Source organism: Tigriopus californicus, chromosome 10 (assembly GCF_007210705.1).
Source record: "Tigriopus californicus strain San Diego chromosome 10, Tcal_SD_v2.1, whole genome shotgun sequence".
Lineage (NCBI taxonomy): Eukaryota > Metazoa > Arthropoda > Copepoda > Harpacticoida > Harpacticidae > Tigriopus > Tigriopus californicus.
In genome coordinates, this window is record NC_081449.1 from 5,747,768 (window position 1) to 5,767,907 (window position 20,140).

At 42.5% G+C, this 20,140-nt stretch overlaps 1 protein-coding gene across 4 annotated transcripts; it reads left to right on the forward strand.

Annotated features, from left to right (window-relative positions):
* The first annotated feature begins 6,529 nt into the window (after positions 1–6,529).
* On the forward strand, positions 6,530–19,492 carry LOC131888978 (transcription factor 7-like). Of its 4 annotated transcripts, none has more exons than XM_059237950.1 (10): positions 6,530–7,935; positions 8,596–8,720; positions 16,503–16,611; positions 17,041–17,131; positions 17,227–17,361; positions 17,455–17,728; positions 17,806–17,971; positions 18,035–18,113; positions 18,188–18,727; positions 18,917–19,492. In XM_059237950.1, exons 1-9 carry the CDS (start codon positions 7,476–7,478, stop codon positions 18,696–18,698), a joined length of 1,950 nt encoding a protein of 649 aa, XP_059093933.1. In that variant the 5' UTR covers positions 6,530–7,475; the 3' UTR covers positions 18,699–18,727; positions 18,917–19,492. The 4 variants fall into 4 exon arrangements, with proteins under 4 accessions (XP_059093933.1, XP_059093934.1, XP_059093935.1 ...); XM_059237951.1 differs by having other exon boundaries at positions 18,188–18,723; XM_059237952.1 differs by having other exon boundaries at positions 18,041–18,113.
* The last annotated feature ends 648 nt before the right edge of the window (positions 19,493–20,140 follow it).

Genomic DNA, 20,140 nt, shown 5'->3' on the forward strand with positions numbered 1-20,140 from the left:
AACCTATATCTAATACATAAAATGCTAATACATAAAGTTTCCTTTCTGCACCTAAGGCAGTAAATATAGCGGGCTTCAACCCCTGCGAGAGCGCCATATAGAACGTTGGACATATTCTTAAAATAACAACAGAGCTTTCAACCTTTTGCTTTTCCCGACTCTGTGCTCCGGGCTGCAAAGCTTTATATCACATATATCGTAGACGGCAATGCCTTGATTCCTACACTGAATATAGAAATATGCATACAACCCGCAAAGGCTACTTTTTGCATTTTGATGTCTTGCATTTTGCCAATCTAGTATTTTTTCCAAACATCCAGAAGGTGATAATCCAAAAGAGAGATATGTTATTCATTGTTTTTAACACCTACCCAGTTCGTAACTGGATCAGTGAGCTTATATAAGTTTGAGATAAAGTAACCTTTCTTTAGGCAGTACATCCTCTTTAATATTTTTTTCATATTGTAAAATCCTTATAATAGAGAGATGTAAATCTCCAGGAAATCATTTTAGTACGCCCCCTCAAGTGAGTGTCTCCACGACTTTTGCTTGTGACCATGTGTTGCCACAAATCGTTTTGTTGTTCCCTTGTCTACATTTTTACATTGAGTGCTGACTATGAGAGATCAGAATGAATCTTAAGCTAATTGCGCTTCTAATTTATCCCTGGTAATCAACAATGGTTCAGCATAAGGCATCATCCAAAAACATTTCGTTATGGACACTTGACCAATAACCACAGTCCATTTGCCTTTTGAACAAACATTTCTGGTTTGTTTGATGTAAGTGTAATTCGGTGTATAACTCCTCTTAAAATGCGATCTATTTGATCACAAAAAGGAAAAATGCGTTTCTGAGGCAATAGCAAAAATTCCAGAAAAATTGCCTACAAAAGTTCTTCTGTCATTAGCTTTGTTCAAAAACCAGTTGAGTATGTTTTACTGCATGCATTTAGTATTTCTTCCCTTGTGTATGTTATAATGTTATTCACCAAAGTAGCAATTCCCAAATGACATGTTCTCTGTTTCTTTATCTACCGTACTATATTGCACTCCTCATCGAACAGATGAAAGTCTCAAGCTCAAGTGAGTCCAAGTGAAGATGTCATTGTCTTCCAAAAATTACGACCACTCATTGCTTGTTGAAGTTGAATGCCTCCATCACTTAAGCAGATCACCACTTGTCAAAGCATTCTGCGACAAGATAGTCATAAAGACGAAGAACCAAGCACCGCCATAAAACATAAAACTGGGAAAACGGCCAAAAATGCTGCCTCCAAAGCCTGAGAACTCACTTTGACAAGCATGGTTCCGACTTGATCCTCTGACTTGACCAGGTTCCTTAAACACTCAACGTTTCATACTTGGAAGCTATTCTTCCATTGCCTTTGATACATTTATCCCTAAGCTCTGTTTAACTTTGCGATTGACATAGAGATTTGCTACAAAGCGAATAAAGTGGTTGCAAGTGCGTGGGCCTCCCATCAGATGGGTATTGATTGACCGTTGATTTGTGAGTGTGTCGTTTTTCGCCTGAGTAAACACGACCGAGAAGCATCTTGACCCGGGAAATGCCTCCTATTCTTCCCAAATGTGATAAATCCCACTGATAAGCTAGGTGAGCTAAGCATAAAAAGCCGTCGTTCAGCGTCTTTCATCCTCTCAACGGTTGAAAAAAAAATGGTTGCCAGACTCAAAACCAATGATGAAAAAACAGTCTGGGCTCAAAGTGCTCCATGTTTTTGAACACAGCTTCATTATAACAGAAAGGAAAACATTTTATAAGAGCAGTATTTGAAATATGATCCGTTGAATTGAAAGTGAATGCTCTTAATCGGTTGGTAGTAGGCCCATTGTTTAAATCGAACCGAGTTTGACGTTCGAAATCTGATGGACATGCAGTCTGAGCATCAAAGCAGACTCAGAACATGGATTTGACTGGTTTTTTGATGGATTGATTCTGATTCCGAAGTGTTGTCCGAAGGAGCCTCCTTTTTTGATAAGGTAGTTGAGGGGGTAGAAGGCGAGAAGTCACAGAGATGGCGCAACCGGCACCACCACCACCTCTACTGTAATGATAACGCGGAGTGTCTGACTGAGTATCAAGAAAGACATTTGATAGGTGTGGTCCTTTTTTGGGACTGGCTCCTTCCAAACTCAAATCCGTCCAGGGAGACTGAGATCGAGCGACGTGTGTGACTTGAAAATCTAGGAATTAGAGTGATTAGAATTGGAACTTGAAGATGGATGATGATGGTTGAAATGACCAAGGGAATGCCTAATTTGGATCCAACAGCCAAAATTGGGTGACTGCTGGGGTCTCATTATTTTGTGTGGGTTTGATAATTTTATAGGACATGTAATGGGAGGCTTTTGGGGGACCTTCCTCTCAATAGACCTACGCTAGGTGGCGTGCGCGTTGCTGCGATCTTGCTTCTTTTCCACCGATAGCTTCGTTTTGTGCGTCCTCTAGTACTAAAAAAGAAAAGAACCGAAATTGGTAGCTTAACAATGAATATTGAATTCAGAAGGCTTCAAGCTTTCATTTGCTACATTTTCTAGACAAAGTATAAGGCGAACATTCAATGGGTGATATATGGGTGAATTTATCATCGATCAAGTGCTAGTCAACAATCGAATTATGATGGTTCCTCATTTCCTACTTATCTCACGAAACCTATTTTCAAGAACAAAATATGTTTTGTTCCCGTTCATAATCAACCAGAAACTGCCCTCACCAGCAGGATTTCGTTATTGAGAAGGCGGGAATACGAAAGCAAGATATACTATATATATATTCATGAAATTGTAATCTTTACGCAAGAATTTACTTTCTCGAAACCTAGAAACATGTGTGACTCGGATGAGAAATGATTGAACCCAGGCTAACCCTGATTGCAAATGTTACTGTTTGGAATCGTTTTTAATCTCTTTTTGAAGTACCTTATGCGGAGTCCCAGGACAAATTATCTAAATACTGTCGTCATTTACACCAACATAAAATATTGTTTATGCTTGACAATATAACAAATTCAATGCACCGTGACGTGTATTTTAAATGTAGGAAGTCTAATCGATTTCGTTATGTAAATGCTTTTATGTCGAACATTGAAACATTTCCATTACATCAATTTTGTGGCTCGTTGATTTGGCTTGTTGGTTTCGAAGGCTATTGGCAATTCTCTCCCTCTCTCTCTCGTTCGGCCTGCCAACTATTGATGGATCTCCCAAAGTAAATATATTCTGGCTCCTGAAAAAGCACCAACTCATTTTGTGATATAAGTAACGCAAAAGTGCTTTATTTTCGTGTTACTAAGGATCGAAACAATGGCAGAATTATGTAAAACGGACTCTCTACCAATAGATTATGACTCTTAGTCATAGATTGTAGTTCGTAGAATTAGTCATTTTCATGATTTGAGTTGCCAAATCAATAGCTTGCTAGAATCAATGGAAAAGAGTAAAATTTGGAAAGGCAATTTGAGCAGATAAAATTGGATGAAAACTAAATGCTGCTGGACGTAACAATTTCTTATCAAGCGGCATAAACCCTCCATAGTTTTTTTTCATAGATGAGACCTAATATCAGTTGAAGAAATATCATTTGTATTGATGAAACTCTTTGAAGAATAGCAATCATATTTTGCCACTTATATATGTGCTCAAAGCATTCATTTTTGCATACGTGTATTGAAGGGATAAAGGATGTGCTTTCATTTCTCGACATTGTCTGGGAATTCCCAGGAATAGTCTTGCGAATCTTAATTTCCAGAGAAAATTAATATATAGATGAAAAATCTGAATCTCTGCTCGCAAGAAACCGATCATAGTTTTCTATTCTAAGTTATATGAATATGGAACAACCAGTTCCGATGAATAGGCATTTTTTTACTTCAATGACTTAAGAAACAAATAGCGTTAAAACTGAAGTACACTTCCACTGTTGCTATCTTAAAGCATTGTCAACGATGTCACGAGTATTTAAAGGTCGAAGTAATGCTGATGACAAAAAGTGCGTTAACCAAACTTGTATACTCACCTCATTTTGGGTGCTTTAATCTAATCTAAGTCACAATTATTGGGATAAATTAGATCACTCAAAATGATACTCAATATTTCAACTTACTATTCAATGTAATGTCACTATTGTAATTTTTAATGTCAAAATCAGTGTAGCAGTAGCAAAATGTGATTATAAACCAATGAAGAAGTGTATGTACATACAAGTTTTTTTTTAAAAGGTGAAAAAAATGATTTAAACCCGCAACAAAATGGAAATACTAAACTCACAGATAGGCATATCCTGTCATCAAGTTTTCAGTTTTCATTCCATCATTATGGGAAATCATTTTCAACCCAGTGAAATTTATACAAAAAGTGCACAAAAATGTAACCATTTGAAAACACACTCTTTGAATCAGCTTGGATTCAAGTTGTCTTCGTAATAACAGAGATAATTGGGTCCCAGATTGACCCAATCTTGGCTTAAATTGTTTAAGCCATCTATTTACATGTTGGTGAGAATAAAACGAATACCAACACAACATGTTTAATTTTTACATCAATCCAACGACTGTTTCAAAAGTTATGTTCTCTTAAAGTTGGCCACATATCTTTGCACAGAATGTTGTGGCAATTGATCATCAGAAGAGGGCCGATCAATTACTCTGTACCCTTTTGCATACTGTGCTTTGAGAAGACACATTTTTTAACCCAGTCTTTCAATTGAGCTACAATTTGAAAATTAGCATTGCAATATCCGGGATCCAATCTATGACGAAGAAGAACGGAATGGGTATACTTGATTCCAAAATATTAAGCTTAAACCCTATCATCCGCGCACAATATTCCAGTGATTCATAGACAAAGATGGATAGCATTAATCAATTTCTGATTGTCCGTCAACAAGCTGAAAGGACTGCAAGTTGGCTTCGCTGATCATGGCCATTTTGTATATGAATGAATGGCCAACCATATAAAAAACACGGATCCTTTGAAAAATGGTTTGGAGATGTATGTGTTCCAAACTAATTTGTTCTTTCCTCTTTGACACTTTTCCCTGTTGGTCCCAAAACTCTTTTACTCACTTCTTGGATGAAGCACGGATAGATGGAGGGAGGGAGAATTGCGTTGCTCTTGACTCTTTCTCACGTGGAATCGTGGAACATCAAAGGCCAAAAATTCAGCTCGTAAAGATTTCCATCAAGGTACAATGGATGCCAAGATTGGTGTAAGGCACTACTCGCTCTGGGCAGGCTCTTCCTCCATATTTTTCTTTCCTCCCCGGGTCAAACTAGCCACGAGCGATATTCTACGGATGAAATAAAAAAAAGAAAGAATCTTGTTCCAACCTTGGCCCTTGGGATTTTGGGATTTGTGATGTGCCCTCAACCAAATTGGGAGGGACAGGGTAGATAGTGGGGTTCAAAGAATACCGAGCCTTCAACATCATAATTTACTTTCCTTCGTGCAAAATGCTGTGAAAGGAACCTTTGAAGATAGATAGATTATCCCCCCCCCATGTTCGATGGGAGATGCTTCTAATCAGATGGACATTGCCAGGCTCATCTCAGAGCATCACCGGAGGTCTTCATATTCCGGAGAAAAGAAACATAATATGAGAAATAATGTTGATGTGCCAGATTCCGATTTGTCAAATTCATCACTCATTTATCCAATGAATGTTACCCATTTCTAATCATTCAAGGTTTTAAACGATATTTGCCAAAAGCGATAAAGCATCGATCCCGGCTAAAATGCCAGATATGTCTTATCTCATAAACTCCTTGGACAAAAGTTTCAATTTCATTAACTGGCAGCAGATCCCAAAATTATTGCACTTTTACAGACCAATTTAAAAGCAGACCCCAGTTGACCTAGCCTGAAGATGCTTGGCTGCCATTTCGGCCGTTTGTACGGACGGTATTAGGAGCATTGCTTTCATAATTTCATGTGCACTCCTGACCGGCAATGCCGCGCTGCTTTCGGAGTTTTTCGTCAGTGCTCCGCCAACCGAAGCGCCATTTTCTCGGTGGAAAAAGAGGGTCTTCCGCGTTCAAAGAGCGCCACACGTTTTTCGTTTCCCTTGTGAACAACGTTCAGGGGCAAGTTTTTCCCTTCTGACTGAGGGGGCTTCGGAAATCGACGACGACTCCGACGACGAGTCCGACGACGATGATGAAATGATCAACGGAAGATCATCATCATCACCATTGTCGCAATGGCGGCGCTCTCATTTTTCCCATGATCAGACCTAGAAGAAACTTCCGAGCCTCGAATGACTCGTGCTCAGGATTGAAGGCAATTTAAAGCCTCACCATCGCGTCTGCCAATCATCGGAGAGTTGTTGTTACAGTTTGCGGAATGATCTTTGGGAGCCAAGTGCAATAAGTTCCTCCGAGTCCCGGGCGGATCGCGAGGTTGAGGACTCTTCCAAGGGGACCTTAAGAATGAGTGATACCAGTTTTTAATTGACATTCCGCCAACGTTACCTATTCAGCATTCATTTTCTCCTGCAAATTTGTCGCGGAGATCAAACAAAAATATTCGCCCTTGGGGGAAACCAGTACGTTCTTTTTGAGCCATTTGCCGCCAGTTTCGCTGCCGGCCCAAGAACACGACGCCGAGGACAAGCAGGACGAGGAGGAGGAGAGGGAGAAGAAGGAGGAGGCGAAGGAGGAGGTCGGGCTTCGTTGTTCCTCGTGGTCCCTAAACTTTTCGACCCTCGATCGTTCTCGCGTTATCTCGCCGCTTGAAACGTGGAACGTGGAACTTGGTCCAAAAAGCCCACGAAGTGGACGAGTTGTGAGCGGAGGGGGAGAAGGAACGAAATACTGTGGAATGGAGTGTGTCCTGCTCGGTTCCCCTTTCTCTTCGTGTCTCTCTTCAAGTGCAGGAACTCGGTGATGAGGATGAGAAGGAGGACCATGATCATCATGATGATGATTATCATCATCATCGCCACGACCCCGACCAGCATCGCCATCATCCCCTCGACTTTGTCCTAGAGAAGAAGTGCATTCAAAGACGGAGGAATGGCAGATCAAAGGGAATATTCATCTCTGTCGTTGGCTGTTCCATGCTCATTGCTGGAGATCATCTGAAACTGGCTGTTCCACTATTCCGTTTGGTTGGGCTGTTGCAGTCGTCACTCTCAAGGTGGAGAAGGATGATGCCAAGCCCTACGAGGACTATCATCATCAGGATCCTCCATCCCCGGCCCTTGCCCGACAACGAAGAACTAGCAAAAGCAGCAGCGGCCGTCCCAGTGTTGTTTTGAAGTGTTTCAACTCTTTCATCTCCTTCCTCCTCTTCTTCTTCTTCTTCTTCTTCGTTCTGGTCGACGACCACCTCGACTGCTTTTTCTTCTTCTTCTTCCTCTTCTTCTCCTTCTTGTTCTTGTTCTTCTGTTACTACATTTGCAGTGTCTTTCATGTTTCAAACCTTTTGATCAACTTTTCATCTGAAGGGCACAAAATGGCGACAACTGCCAGAGCCCCCCAGCGTGCCACCTCTTCATCTTCACAAGCCGCAGTTCCTCAATCCACCTCATTCCATCCACACCTTGGTTCCAGGCAGGCCTCGCCAACTTCCGCACAGGTTGAGGCCTCAAGGACCACGGCTCTCAAGAACAGTGCAGTGAACTCCAGTGGAACCACGCTCAAGTCCAACAAGATTCCCACGTCCAGTCAGGATCCAGGTGGCTTGAGTGCTCTGAAAAGGGATCGATTCTTATCCGTGGCCAATGGGATCACCCTTGACGATTTCGGGTGCTCCAATGATGAATTGCGGATCTTCACCGAGGAGGGCGAGGACGAGGAACGAGAATTGGCTTTGAATGAGGAGCTCCAAGCGGCTCTACTCGAGGACAAAACGTGCCTCATCCGAGAAACCGAACTAGGCATCAAGCAAGAGCGATTACTTCGAATTGATCCAGGTGAGCTTCCTATCTAACCTTTTTGTTGTACCCTCTTAGGGTAGACTTTTTTTCTTTGTCGACTTTTGGGCCATGTCTTATGGGATCAGAAATTTATTTCGTGGACTCGCCAGGCGAGCCAAGGACATTCCTGGAATTCTCAAAACACACCTCCCTCCATAAAACAGTCAAGTGTTCATCATCACGGCTAGAATCATCCCAGATGAAACCCTTGAAAGAAAGATGATTTATCCATCCGCTTCTGTTTCCAATGAATTAATCGGGTTGTATTCTTGTCCAAGCTGCGTTGTTCGTGTAATGAAATGCAAATTTGTCCGGTAATACGTCCTCGTAACTCAATTACGAGAAGTTTATTCTGTCAAGGGGTCAGTCAACCCCCAAGACAAGAATCGGAATTTATGACATTGTTAGGGCACACTTAATTTGTCGTTCCAATCGGTCTGGGCGAGGAGACGAAAATTCCACCTCTTTAAATTGAGACCGGGGATTTCCTCCCAAAAAAATCGAGTTTTATTCAAATTCTGAAGCCATTTTTTCTCTCTCTCTCTTCGCATTCCCAGGGCACTTTAACAAGCCGCCTGTCAAAATATCTCCGTTGAACACGAATCAAGACGAGCAAACATTGTTTCGAGCTTACTTCCTCATTTATATGAATTCCAGGTCATCCGGACCCCTCATCCCCGAGTTCACCCTATCCCAATGGATATCCTCTGCTCTCGCCATTCTCATCGTCACCATTTTCCAACACCAATGGCCACTCACAAACCCCGGGATCACAATCTATGGTAGGAACAGTGCTGTACCTCTATTAAGTGACCTATCCTCCGACATGTGTTCACTTCTTGCTTGAAATGTTTGCTCGGCCGACAGACCTCTGCTGTCGAGAAGAACAATACAAGCTAATCTAGGCCTGGAAAATATCTTGATCCCTTCGGCATGTTGTTATTCGATCAATGTGTCGGACTGCTCGATAAGAGATCAAATTACAGTTGTGATTCTCACTTTTGGGGCATTTCCAGGGCTAGAAAGAGATTCTGTACATTGAACGAGTGGCCAAGTGCGGCTCCTGTTTCGTCTTCACGGGAGGTCGACCTCGCCAATTTGGGTTGGGATTCAGGTGTGAACGTCAAATTGGTTTGGGGGAACTTGAAAGGGAATTCGTCGGAAAACCAATGCATGTGAAATCGGCTTCTGAATTAAGATTTGGATGCGGGATGGAAGGAAGGCGGCAGTACAATCTGAAAATGTAATCAAGAAACTCTGTTATGAGTTTATTTTCAACCAAGGAGTAGAGCGATGGGTATTGAAAATAAGACGAACGAATAAGAATGCTTATGTTGATTTTATAGAAACATATTGATATTAATTGTGAAAGTTGACACTACTATATTCGAATTATCTCTACCTGAAGCATATTCTAACTAACTTTTTTAGAAATTCGCCCTCATGGAATGATCTTCTAGGAGGAAAATGAGTTCTGGTTTATATCCGTGAATTGTGGAAGTTGCTGAGCGAATTGAAATAAGACGAAAAACAACAACTTTACTTATCCCCAGACATCTTTTGCTCATGGGTCAGCTTTGTTGAAAAGAAACGTCAGATTTTGCAAATGAATGATAGCATTTCAATAACACTAACATTTTCTTGGAATCTGTTGACGATATTACAATACGTCCATAAACACGAATGTGTATAAAATCAAGTTGATAGAAAAATAAGAGGCCAATGCAAACCACTTATGTTTCATAAAAAAAAGTTTTTGATAACATGATCTGTGAACTCAATATCGATGGAAACCAAGTCCCTTATGAATGTTAGTAATCAACACACAAAAGAATTGCAACCCTTTATGGACGGATGAAATGCGCTCCTTGGATCGCTCCAAATTGCTCTCTGCTCATGTAGTGCGTTCTTTAGCTTGTTGTTTCTGAGATGATCTTGGAAGGGAGGAGGCTTGCAATTTTTTCATGAAAATAGCCCCCGGTTCAATTCCCCTCCCTGGTTTTTCTTAAGGAAAACAAAGCACTCCAAATCCACACACACACACACACACATATAAACAAAAAACGATCTGTTATTGGAAAACGCATTCACACGTTATCATGGGTGGCTTTGGTGGCCATATAAGGCTCAAGGATAAGGATAGAGAGCGTTATGCTCACCAAGGAGAAGGAGATGGTTCCATCCATACCAATGAACTTCGACAACCACAAAAAAAATAAGCTTCCAATTGTCTAAAAGAGATCAGATCGGAAGCTCGGAAAAAAACCTCTCAATAGGACCCAGACCAATTTCAATACCCGACAATTTGGACTTGATGCTCCACTAACGAACATGCACCGAATTAGATTGGTGTTATCCTTTGTCATTCAAGTCGTTTAACGAGGGATCAACATCGACATATGTCGAGCAGTTTTTTTCGGTTTTGATGGAAAAAGGGATGAGCAAGAATGACATGTGTTGTGGTGGTTGAGAAAGGTGTTTTCTCCGTCCCTGGAATGACCTGCCAAATGTGCCTTTGAGGTTGAGTTTAGTTCTTTTTGCGGTCTCGTCAATCCAAGCGTCGCGAAAAGTCTCCCTTTCATTCATCATGTCATATACATACATAAAGTATAGTAAATGCCGAAGACGACAAGCTTCCAACAATCAATATTTATCGGCTAGTTGTTGCCAATTGTGCTGTGTGATAAAGCTTGGGGAGTGTCCCAAGGACTGGCATTGGGAGTGAAATCGATATCGTTTGTCTCTTTGACATGAAGGTGTGAAATCAAACTTGACATAATTCCTAATGTGTGATGAACCCTTTGATACCAGAGAACTTCCACAAGGATACTCCCATTCCCGCCTGGGAGGGTCAGAAGTGCTGCCAAAACGGCACATTTCTCACTTCCGACAGAATCTAGGAATCCATGGACTGAATCCATGGCATGAATTTGTCATTTCTTGTCCAAATGTGCTCAAGCTACACGTATTTACCAAAGGAGAGACAAAAATTGATAACGTACCGTTGTGAGTGTCAGAGCGAATGGACCCCATTACCCAGTTCCTAGCAGAGCTTATCGGGTGAATTGAGACAGAGCTCTAGAGAACTGCATTTAGCCAGATGAATGAATCAGTCCGTCCGTCGATCGAGGAGCAGGTGACACACAGACAGAGACGAGTGGGTAAAAAGTGTTCTGGGAAATACTCTATTTGCCCTTATAATTTATTGGCCATGCACCGTCATTTGCCTCATGTCTGTGATGTTGAGACGGATAATGGCCATTGATACCTTCACAACGTCACGTTCCCCAAATGATATCGACATTTATTGACAGCATGTGCCGTTGTTCACCAATTTTTCAAATTCTCTCAGTTCGAAGAGGTTTGTTTGCATGTCGATTGAACATGAGATATCGTTCGCTCGATCTATCTAGACACATTTGTGTCATTTTGACCCGTTAGAATACCGGGTGTCGGGTATTGTACATACATATACGGGCACCACGGATACACTACATTTGTATTGTAGTACGTACTACATGCATGGATACATTGCCCAGTTTACCCACTGGATGGAGTTGAACGAAGGAGGCGGCAAAAGCGAACGGATTGGGATCATACATCTTAGTTTTTCAATGACCTGTGAAGCATTCCAAGACAGATCAAAGTCAGGTTTGCCGCGATCTTGATCTTTACATCATATGAAGATGTCACAAGCACAATGAGCAACTACTTGGCATCTCAATACGAAGGGATGGAAAAACCCATGCCAACATGTGACCCCCATGCATCCACCCATCCATCTTCTAGAGCTTGGAGTTATTAATATGCGCGTCTATTCAAAGCACTAGTAAGTCCCCTTTTAAAGTAGGCGTGGTGAGACCTGCTCTCAATTTTGCCGGGATCCTGCTCGGAGCCCACACAATTGCAATCATCATCCCTGCCATGTCCAATGGAATGGAATCTCTTTGAGGCGTAGGAGGAGCCTTTCATCTTGTCAGCTCGCCCCAGCCCACTTGGCCATTTCAGCCCCGAGGAAACGACCATTTCGCTGGAGAGAGAAAGCAGCATCTTCTCTTTTTGGCTCGCCGGGTTCCGATTCACTACCAAATGGAGGACGCTGATGAAAGTTCATTCGGTGCATTTCAGAGGCGAGAACGCGGGATCACGGGCATTCGCCGAGAGCAGAAGAAGCCTCTTGAATTGGAACTCTACGGAGGCTTATGCACTTATGCTATAAGTGCAGAAATGGCATCTATGTACATGTACAACACACTTATGCTATATCGAATTTAGTCGAGTATTGTAGAGGGAAGTTCAATCGCAAAGAACAATCAACTTTCACATTTTGGGATGTTATCATATGAGGTCGTTTTGGTGGTGAACATGGTACTGATGGTTTTAGAGGGTGTGGGGGCGGGACACAAACCGCAAATCCTACTTAACATTCTAATCACAAAATAATAGACAAATGAGGAGGCCATCAAGTAATAATCCTCTTTAGCATATACCGAGGGCTACAGTAGGTATTGTGTTGTACTGTACAACATGGGCTATCGAGTAAGAAGAGGAAAAGTTGTTTGAAGAGCTGGTCTGGAATACATTTGCCGCAGAGAGAACGAGATTGAGGAGATGGTTCCGACAGATAGGGAGCATATCGTTATAGTGCGTGGTAGCAGCCACACTACTATAGCTTAAGGACAGGGCTTTGGTGGAAGTTGGTGCTAATCCAATCAGACCCACGCTTCTTTATGCTTGACCGACCTCCAAAGCCCAACGACAAGCAAAAAGAGACGACACAAATTTCACTGAATTCAATTCCCCACCAAGAAAACCTACAAGCTCGCCATGCTATAAGATTCCTTGAGAGGGTGTGTGTGCTATGCTCAATGCTCAATGCCCAATGTAGTACAATGTACAATGACTGGAGTGCTCCCAGCGAGGCTAAATGTGACTTTGATTGCTTTTAAGCGAGGTGATCTGCAAACAATCCCGAGTCAAGTCATCATTTAGCCTTTGACATGGTCGCATGTTTCGCATTTCCCGTGGCCCATTCCCCAAGCATTGCCCATAGTACAACTAAGTGCTGGTAGTAGATCTACTAGTAGATCTACTAGTAGTAGTAGTAGTCGAGTGAGTTTGTTCGTCACTCATATGTGGTGCTTTCGGTGAAGAACTTGTCAAAGCAGGGCTTGTTATCTGTGATGCATGAAAGCAGATCATTATCTTTGCCACTTAGCCAGGCAAATCTATGAACATTTGTTAAATCCCCGGTGAGACTCTGAGACTGAGGCAAGAGGAATTGTGAATGTGAATGTTGGAACCGGGGAACGAGTGAGTGAGATCAATTTTGATTCCTGTTAAACAGAGATTCATAACGTAAGCCAATCAGTAGATGAGCAATAGTTGGAGACTTATTGGCAAAGTTTTGAGCTGGATCGACACATTTTTTTCTTGCAGTCGACTTGACTGATCCCGAGATGTTGGGGCAACTTGTGGAACCTGTGAAGTTCTCGAGGGTTTGAAAGGGCGGGGAAATTAGCTTTCATCTCCGAGATTTCCCCTGTCAAAGTTTGCCTTGGACAAAAATGAGGGATGATGTCTCAACGTGGGAAAAAATAACAAATGGGCGCAGGAAACGTTGACATTTTTCTTGTTCAGGCTCTCCAATAAACCCAACGGAACTCTTTAAGCTTGGCCTTAAATGGTGTCCAATACTTGGAACAGAAAAAATAAACTGAATGAAATCTAGCCTTAAGCCTTGCTTTGAACGTGACAGGAAGAGGATCAATGAAGTTTGGAGATTAATGGTAATAACACTACCAGGGGTCACATGGTTATACTAACGAGTGTTAAATGATGATGATTATTGCGATTATTGAGCAATAAATGAGTTTGTTATATGAAGTTTTTGAAACATGCATTTTGTCCCCATGATCCGTTTGGGTAGCCATAGTGTCTAAAATTTTGCACTTCAATAACTTTATTTCATATTGCCATAACGACGACATTTTGAGCCCCTGAAAATGTCATCATGAAATACTGGACTTTTAGCAAGTTCAAGTGGAAATAAATGATAGATTTTCTTAAATATGAACATTGCCCTTGAAATCTCACACGGGCTTAGCCTTTCACATTCCAAAATGTCTGGTGCTTCACAAATTCATGTGACTTTATTAAAAGTTGAAAACTTACAAATGAATGTGTGGTCTGTTCAAATCTAACTGTCAAAAATCGATCTCAATTTACCGGCCCAGTTTCTTCATCAGTTTTGCCGCCAATTTCGAAGAACCCTTGGAGCTTTTTGGCTCCCAAGTTTAACGCCCCTGTCCTCCTGTTATTGCACAACCAGTGTTCGCTAGACATGAACAACCAAATTCACACACATACACACACGTACAGTACAATACGTACTAATATTGTGGACCGATGGCAAGGTCTCTTTCATATTAGAGCTCTGTCGTCTTCCATGTGTGATGTGAACCCAAGTCGGAAAGTGTTTTCTGAGATTCCGTCTTTCCAAATCTCTCTCTGCTTCAGAGAAACTCGAGTGCAGATTCAGCGAAAATTAATACCTTGACACGGGGAAGGAACGAGAGAAATGTGTACAGACGGAAGAAAGAAAAAGACGTAGGCGACAAGGAGAGGGGAAAAAAAAACTTATCTGGCTCCCTGATATCAATTTCGTTGCCGATGACGGCGTCTTGGGTTTCTTGTGTCAGTTTTTGGCCAATCCTAATTCAATTTGCATTTTTTCTCTCGTTTACTCTGCTGGTCGCGAGTCAGATATTACTCGCCGTGTCTGAAGTTTCTTTGCACCGATGATTGATGTTCGTCTATTGAGTTTCATATATCAAGGCACACCTACGACCTACTTGACAAAGGTTATGAGATGTTCACACATTCAAGTCTCACCCAAGAAGTACATACATATGTGCCAGTGGGTCCAACCCCTTTGAAATTCGATGAGCGAATCATTGCCAGTAGTAGTCTTGATTCACATGGGAAAATAATCCGAGCTTACTCAACCCTCAAGAGAGCCAAAAGAGCCATCAGCGAGGGGTGGTCATCCTGAAAATCAATTTCTTCACCCACCGACCACCGATTTTCCACCTTCAAGATTGCAAGACCCCTTTGAATTTTTCTCCAAAAGTTCCAAAATAATAATATCATAATGCAGTGATCGATGTTTTTTAGCGCCAAAGGACCAATACCAGCCTTTCCTCGTTAACCTTAGTCGTTAGGAACTCATTGTTGTTGTTCTCCCATCTCACGAGACTTTTCAGGGAATCCCCCCCCCTCTTCCATCCACTTTTATTCCATCAACAGGAATTTTCTTTGAAGTTTCCCTTCAAAGGGAATATTTGGAGTTAGGCTCCCTCATGAGCCTAACCAGGCACACCACCTCCAATGGTATGGCAGAGCTGAGCCAAACCCAGCCAACGGCTCGCTCCTTGGCCTCTTGGTTGGCAATGACGGATATCGTATAGCCTATAGCGAGCTGTCGATTGGACTCCTGTGCCATTCGTTTACACTGCAGTTCTTCAATTCCATCCTCATCTTCATCTCGCTTCTTGGAGAGGAATTCAAAGAGGATGGAGCTAAGTTGGCTACATGCTGAGATCCCAATTTGAAACTGGGCTCGTGTTCCAATAACGGCCTAAGAATTTTTGACGCTAAGATATGCGAAGTCGCATCGAAGCAGCGCATTATGTTTTGGTAAAATCCATGTTTGAACACAAAACCATGTGTGTGGGTGTTGAAACTTCCGTTGCACCCTGCTAGTTTCAACAACCGTAGTTGGGGACAACCCCGCTCTTGGCCCTGAGGTTTAACGGACTCAGACAGGAAAAGTAACAGGAATAGGAAGGGAACAACCTAATCTAAGAAATACCTTAACTAGCCTAAACGCCTCCATTACTTAATTCAAGGATCTCTATCACTGCAGGCTCAGGTTGAAGGGTCCGAGCCACATGGGCCCCACATGATTTCTCACACAACTTTCCTCCTTCATTTTCCTCCAACTTTGTCACCTTGATTATGATCATTCTCTTTTTGTCTGTTTTCAGACAATTCAAAACATAATAATACCAGAAAGAGATAAGCTGCTCCAAATCAGAATGTGTTTAATCAATGAGACAAAAATAAAACTCAATCGAAATCTCCTTTGTACTGCGAAGACGCACATTGCTTTTCTAGTGATTGCTTAATTCTTTGCCCACCAAAGCCACCAAAGCTACGTAAAGCGAAAGTGTTTTGGGGCAACATGTCTGGAGACCCAAGAGGACAAGTATTATCCAAAATCATAAATCATGTGAGGATCTGACTTTTTGAGAAAAAATGTATTTACTTGATTCTTGTCACAAGACGATTTCACATTCCAAATTTCGGCAGCTCCATTTTTGCCTCTTGGTCATTCAATTTTCGGTTTTGGTAAAGTCCTCTTTCTGACCAAACTATTGGATTTTGTATCCGGCTTCGATTTCGGACCATTCTTAATATAAGTTCACCATCGGATTTGCACTTCTTCATTAGCCGAATTTCTGAAATCCTTGGTCAAAAAATGCAATTATTTCTGGTTCCAGGTTCGATCGAGTGGATCACCGTTGTCCCCATCGTTTTTATACAATGACTCGTTAGGGAGTCCTCCGCCAGCCCATATGGGTGGCATACCCTACAGTTTGGCAGATCCAGGTTGGTTCAAGGTTTCATTTCATTCAATTCCAAAATCCACTCTTTCAACACGCTCTCCCAGTTGATCCGTTTGAATCTGGTTCTGAGAACTCGGACAAACGCTTGCGTTCATGGCAATCCAAATTGAAGAGAACGAGATGGACCACCTCGTCACTTTGACATGAGCTTTTGTTTGCTTGAAATGGTCAAAACTGTCTGGCTTGAGTTCAAAATGACTGTGGTGGGGTGGGGAGGGGGGACTGAAACCTGGTTGCTGTTTTTCCTAAAGCGTTCAGCTAACAAATCGTGACTTTGGACCTCAAAGATTGATTAGCTCTTTGCCTCTTTCTTGACATTCAGTTTGATTTGATCCACCTTGGAATCGGGTCCAAACAACAATGTTCCCTTTTTGGAATTTCAACCCAAGCTCATTGAATTTCTACATCTCAGGTTTGCGGTCGTTGTACTCGATGCCTCCACATTCCTCATCGTATCCATATCCGCTAATTCCTTCTGATGTCTCGGGGCAATTTTCATCATGGTAAGATAAGCCTGCGAAACCCTTGAACCACTCATCCACCATCCGTCTTTGGTTGTGCTTTGTTTCCTTTCTCTGTTTCACTTCTTTTGGTTCAGGGCTCCATGTTCCGTTTCCCCACCGTCTTCTCCCACATCTCCATTTTACGCTTTTGTTGCTGCCTCGGCGCGGGTGGCTGTTTCAGCGGCCAATTTATGTTCACAATCACCCGACTCTGTTGGGGAAAGGTACTCGTACGTATTCACCAACTCCCCCCAGAATATTCTTATAAAAAGTATCTAATGCGGAGAGTGTGACAAGGCAACGATTTTCTTTTCTTTTTCTAGCGGTCTCTCACGATTTGGCACTCCCAATAGCTTGTTAAGTCCGGCCAATTCCGGATATCACTCTCGCTCTCCGTCGTCCATGTTTTCCGGATCCGACGGAAAAAGCGGAACCCTGAAATCACGAGGTCGCGGTGCTTCAGCCAAGGAGAAAGAGGCCCACATCAAAAAGCCTTTGAATGCATTTATGTTGTACATGAAAGAGATGAGGCCCAAGATCGTGGCCGAATGCACCCTAAAGGAGTCAGCGGCCATCAACCAAATTTTAGGACGGAGGGTAATTTACAATGATCTAACCTTAGGTGAAGCCGGTTGCTCATGCCTTTAGAAATAACTGCTCTTGTAATTTGATAGTGGCACGGTTTGAGTCGTGATGAGCAAGCCAAGTATTATGAGCTCGCCCGCAAGGAGCGGCAACTCCATATGCAACTATATCCTGGATGGTCCGCCAGGGACAACTATGCTCAAAGCAAAAAGAAAAAGCGGAAAAGAATGCAAGAAAAGGGTCCAGAATCCCAAGGTATTGGCAGAATCCATATGTCAAGTTCTGAAGACTTGAGCTCAGAGTACATAATGAATGAAGATCTAGTTTTAGGGGGGAAAAAGTTTCGAGGGAAATATGGTTTAATCGAGCATTCGGATTCGTGGTGCAAGCCTTGCCAGTGAGTATATTTAGTGACACACAAGGCTGGCCCAACAACCAATAGCTTTGGTTCATTCGGTCTCGTTGTTTTAGTTCAAATGGTGATGACATGTCTCGGGATTTTCTGCCAGGATCATCCAACTACATATCCTCACTATCTCCATGCGGCGACGGCCTCCTCATGACAAATGCCAACGATTCAGCTGCCTGCTCAGCTGCCATTGCAGCTGCATCTATCATGGACATGCACCTTAACTCGGTTCCATGCTCAGCGGCCCAACTCATTCACAACAACAACGTGGCCAGTTCAAGTGGGTCTAATATTCTAACCATGGACTCGATCCTTCTAACCTCACCGGCCGGCTCCCACGGGCCTGCCGGCAATCTTTGCAATCCCTCACCTCCCATGCTGTCCTTGGGCCCGCACTCTCATTTGTCTGGACATCACTCATTGCCACCCTCCTCCCATGGCGATGGAGGCGGCAATTTGAATTTCCCGCCTTTGAATCATCATGAATTGATGTCCTTAGAACAGCAGAAGATGGTGCTGTCGCCAGAGGGAGCTGGCGCGAATGACCAATCGCCTAAATACATATCCTTGTAACCTCCTAACCCCAACAAGAGTTATGGTGGGTAAGGCCTTCACTAATAATGCATTAACCGCAGCCTTTAAGGAACCATGATAGCTGAGTGGTCTGATGTACACGATAGAGGCACGACATGGTTCCCAAGAGAGCGTGGGTTTGAATCCAGCCTTCGGAGGAAAATCCTTTCCAAGAAGACAAGAGTTTTCTACACTATGTATACTTTTTTCAATTACAGATTGGACGAGAAGTAATCTCCATTGAGAGACAAGCTGAAGTGTGCATTGAACTTGTCGAAAATAGTCGATTTTGTGTTAGTGTCATTACTGCAACTCTAGTCTGACGAAGCAACCCGTAAAACAAATGAATCTCTGTTTCCCTCTATGTGGGTGGATTTGAACTCCTGGTGAACTATAGTGAATATATGAGCAACTTCCAGTAATACAACGTCTACAACTGAGATTTGTGTGCAATACCTCTACTGTTCTCTGGATTTTGGTATGAAGAACCTTTCATTTTTAGCCGTCTCCGCCGAGCGCCCTTCAAACCGAACCCAAAAGAACCAGCTCGAGCCATCGGTAACGATTATTCAACCGGATTCTTGCTTACATTACTGTCTTTTGATCCTTTACGTACATACAAACAACATTCATACATATACCAATTCACAAACACGAGTAGATTTGATGTTGACACACGTGATAGCAACATCTAGAAATTCCGTTGGTTTCCATGTTCTTATTGTCCGATCAAACTACGTACAACACTCTCTTTGACTTAGGCTGAAATCTGAAATACATTCAATATGAAACCATTGTTGAACCCTCCAATTAGAACGTTAGGATGAAATCAATTTTGTTGTGATGCACTGATCTTTATCATTGTCTATCATGGTTCCATTCAAGATGAGCACATGTAGAGTGGAACAGAGGGAATCCAATCCGATCTCCTCCTCCTCCTCATCTAGCTATACACAAGCGTATACAGGGACAAAAAAGTGGCGATAAACATCTCATTTTCATGTCTCAAATTAGATAGAGTCCTCCTGTCTATCGCCGCATCAAGGCTTCACCTCATCATGAGAACGCTGCACTCTCTGCCAAAGTGTTTCAGTGTTCATCTTATCGAATGCTGGATCCAGTACAAGATCAACTTGAAGTCCACTTCCAAGGGCTTTTCATCCCTTCATCCCAGTGAACAAATTGTTGTGCAATGTGCCTTGAACAGTTGAGAGAACCCTGATCAGAATTCTCGAGAATGGGGATTGAATGTCGTGTAAGCAGTTTTGTGGGGCTGATAATGAACCCGGCGTTGTTTGACATGAGTTCAGGGAATCGGGGTGACATTCTCAATGGAGGAGATTTTGTCAAATGTTTTATTAAAGGATTACAACCATTCGACTTCGTTTGTCGGGGGATCGACACATGCACACGGAACTGTCAAATGGATGGGGGTAGGAACT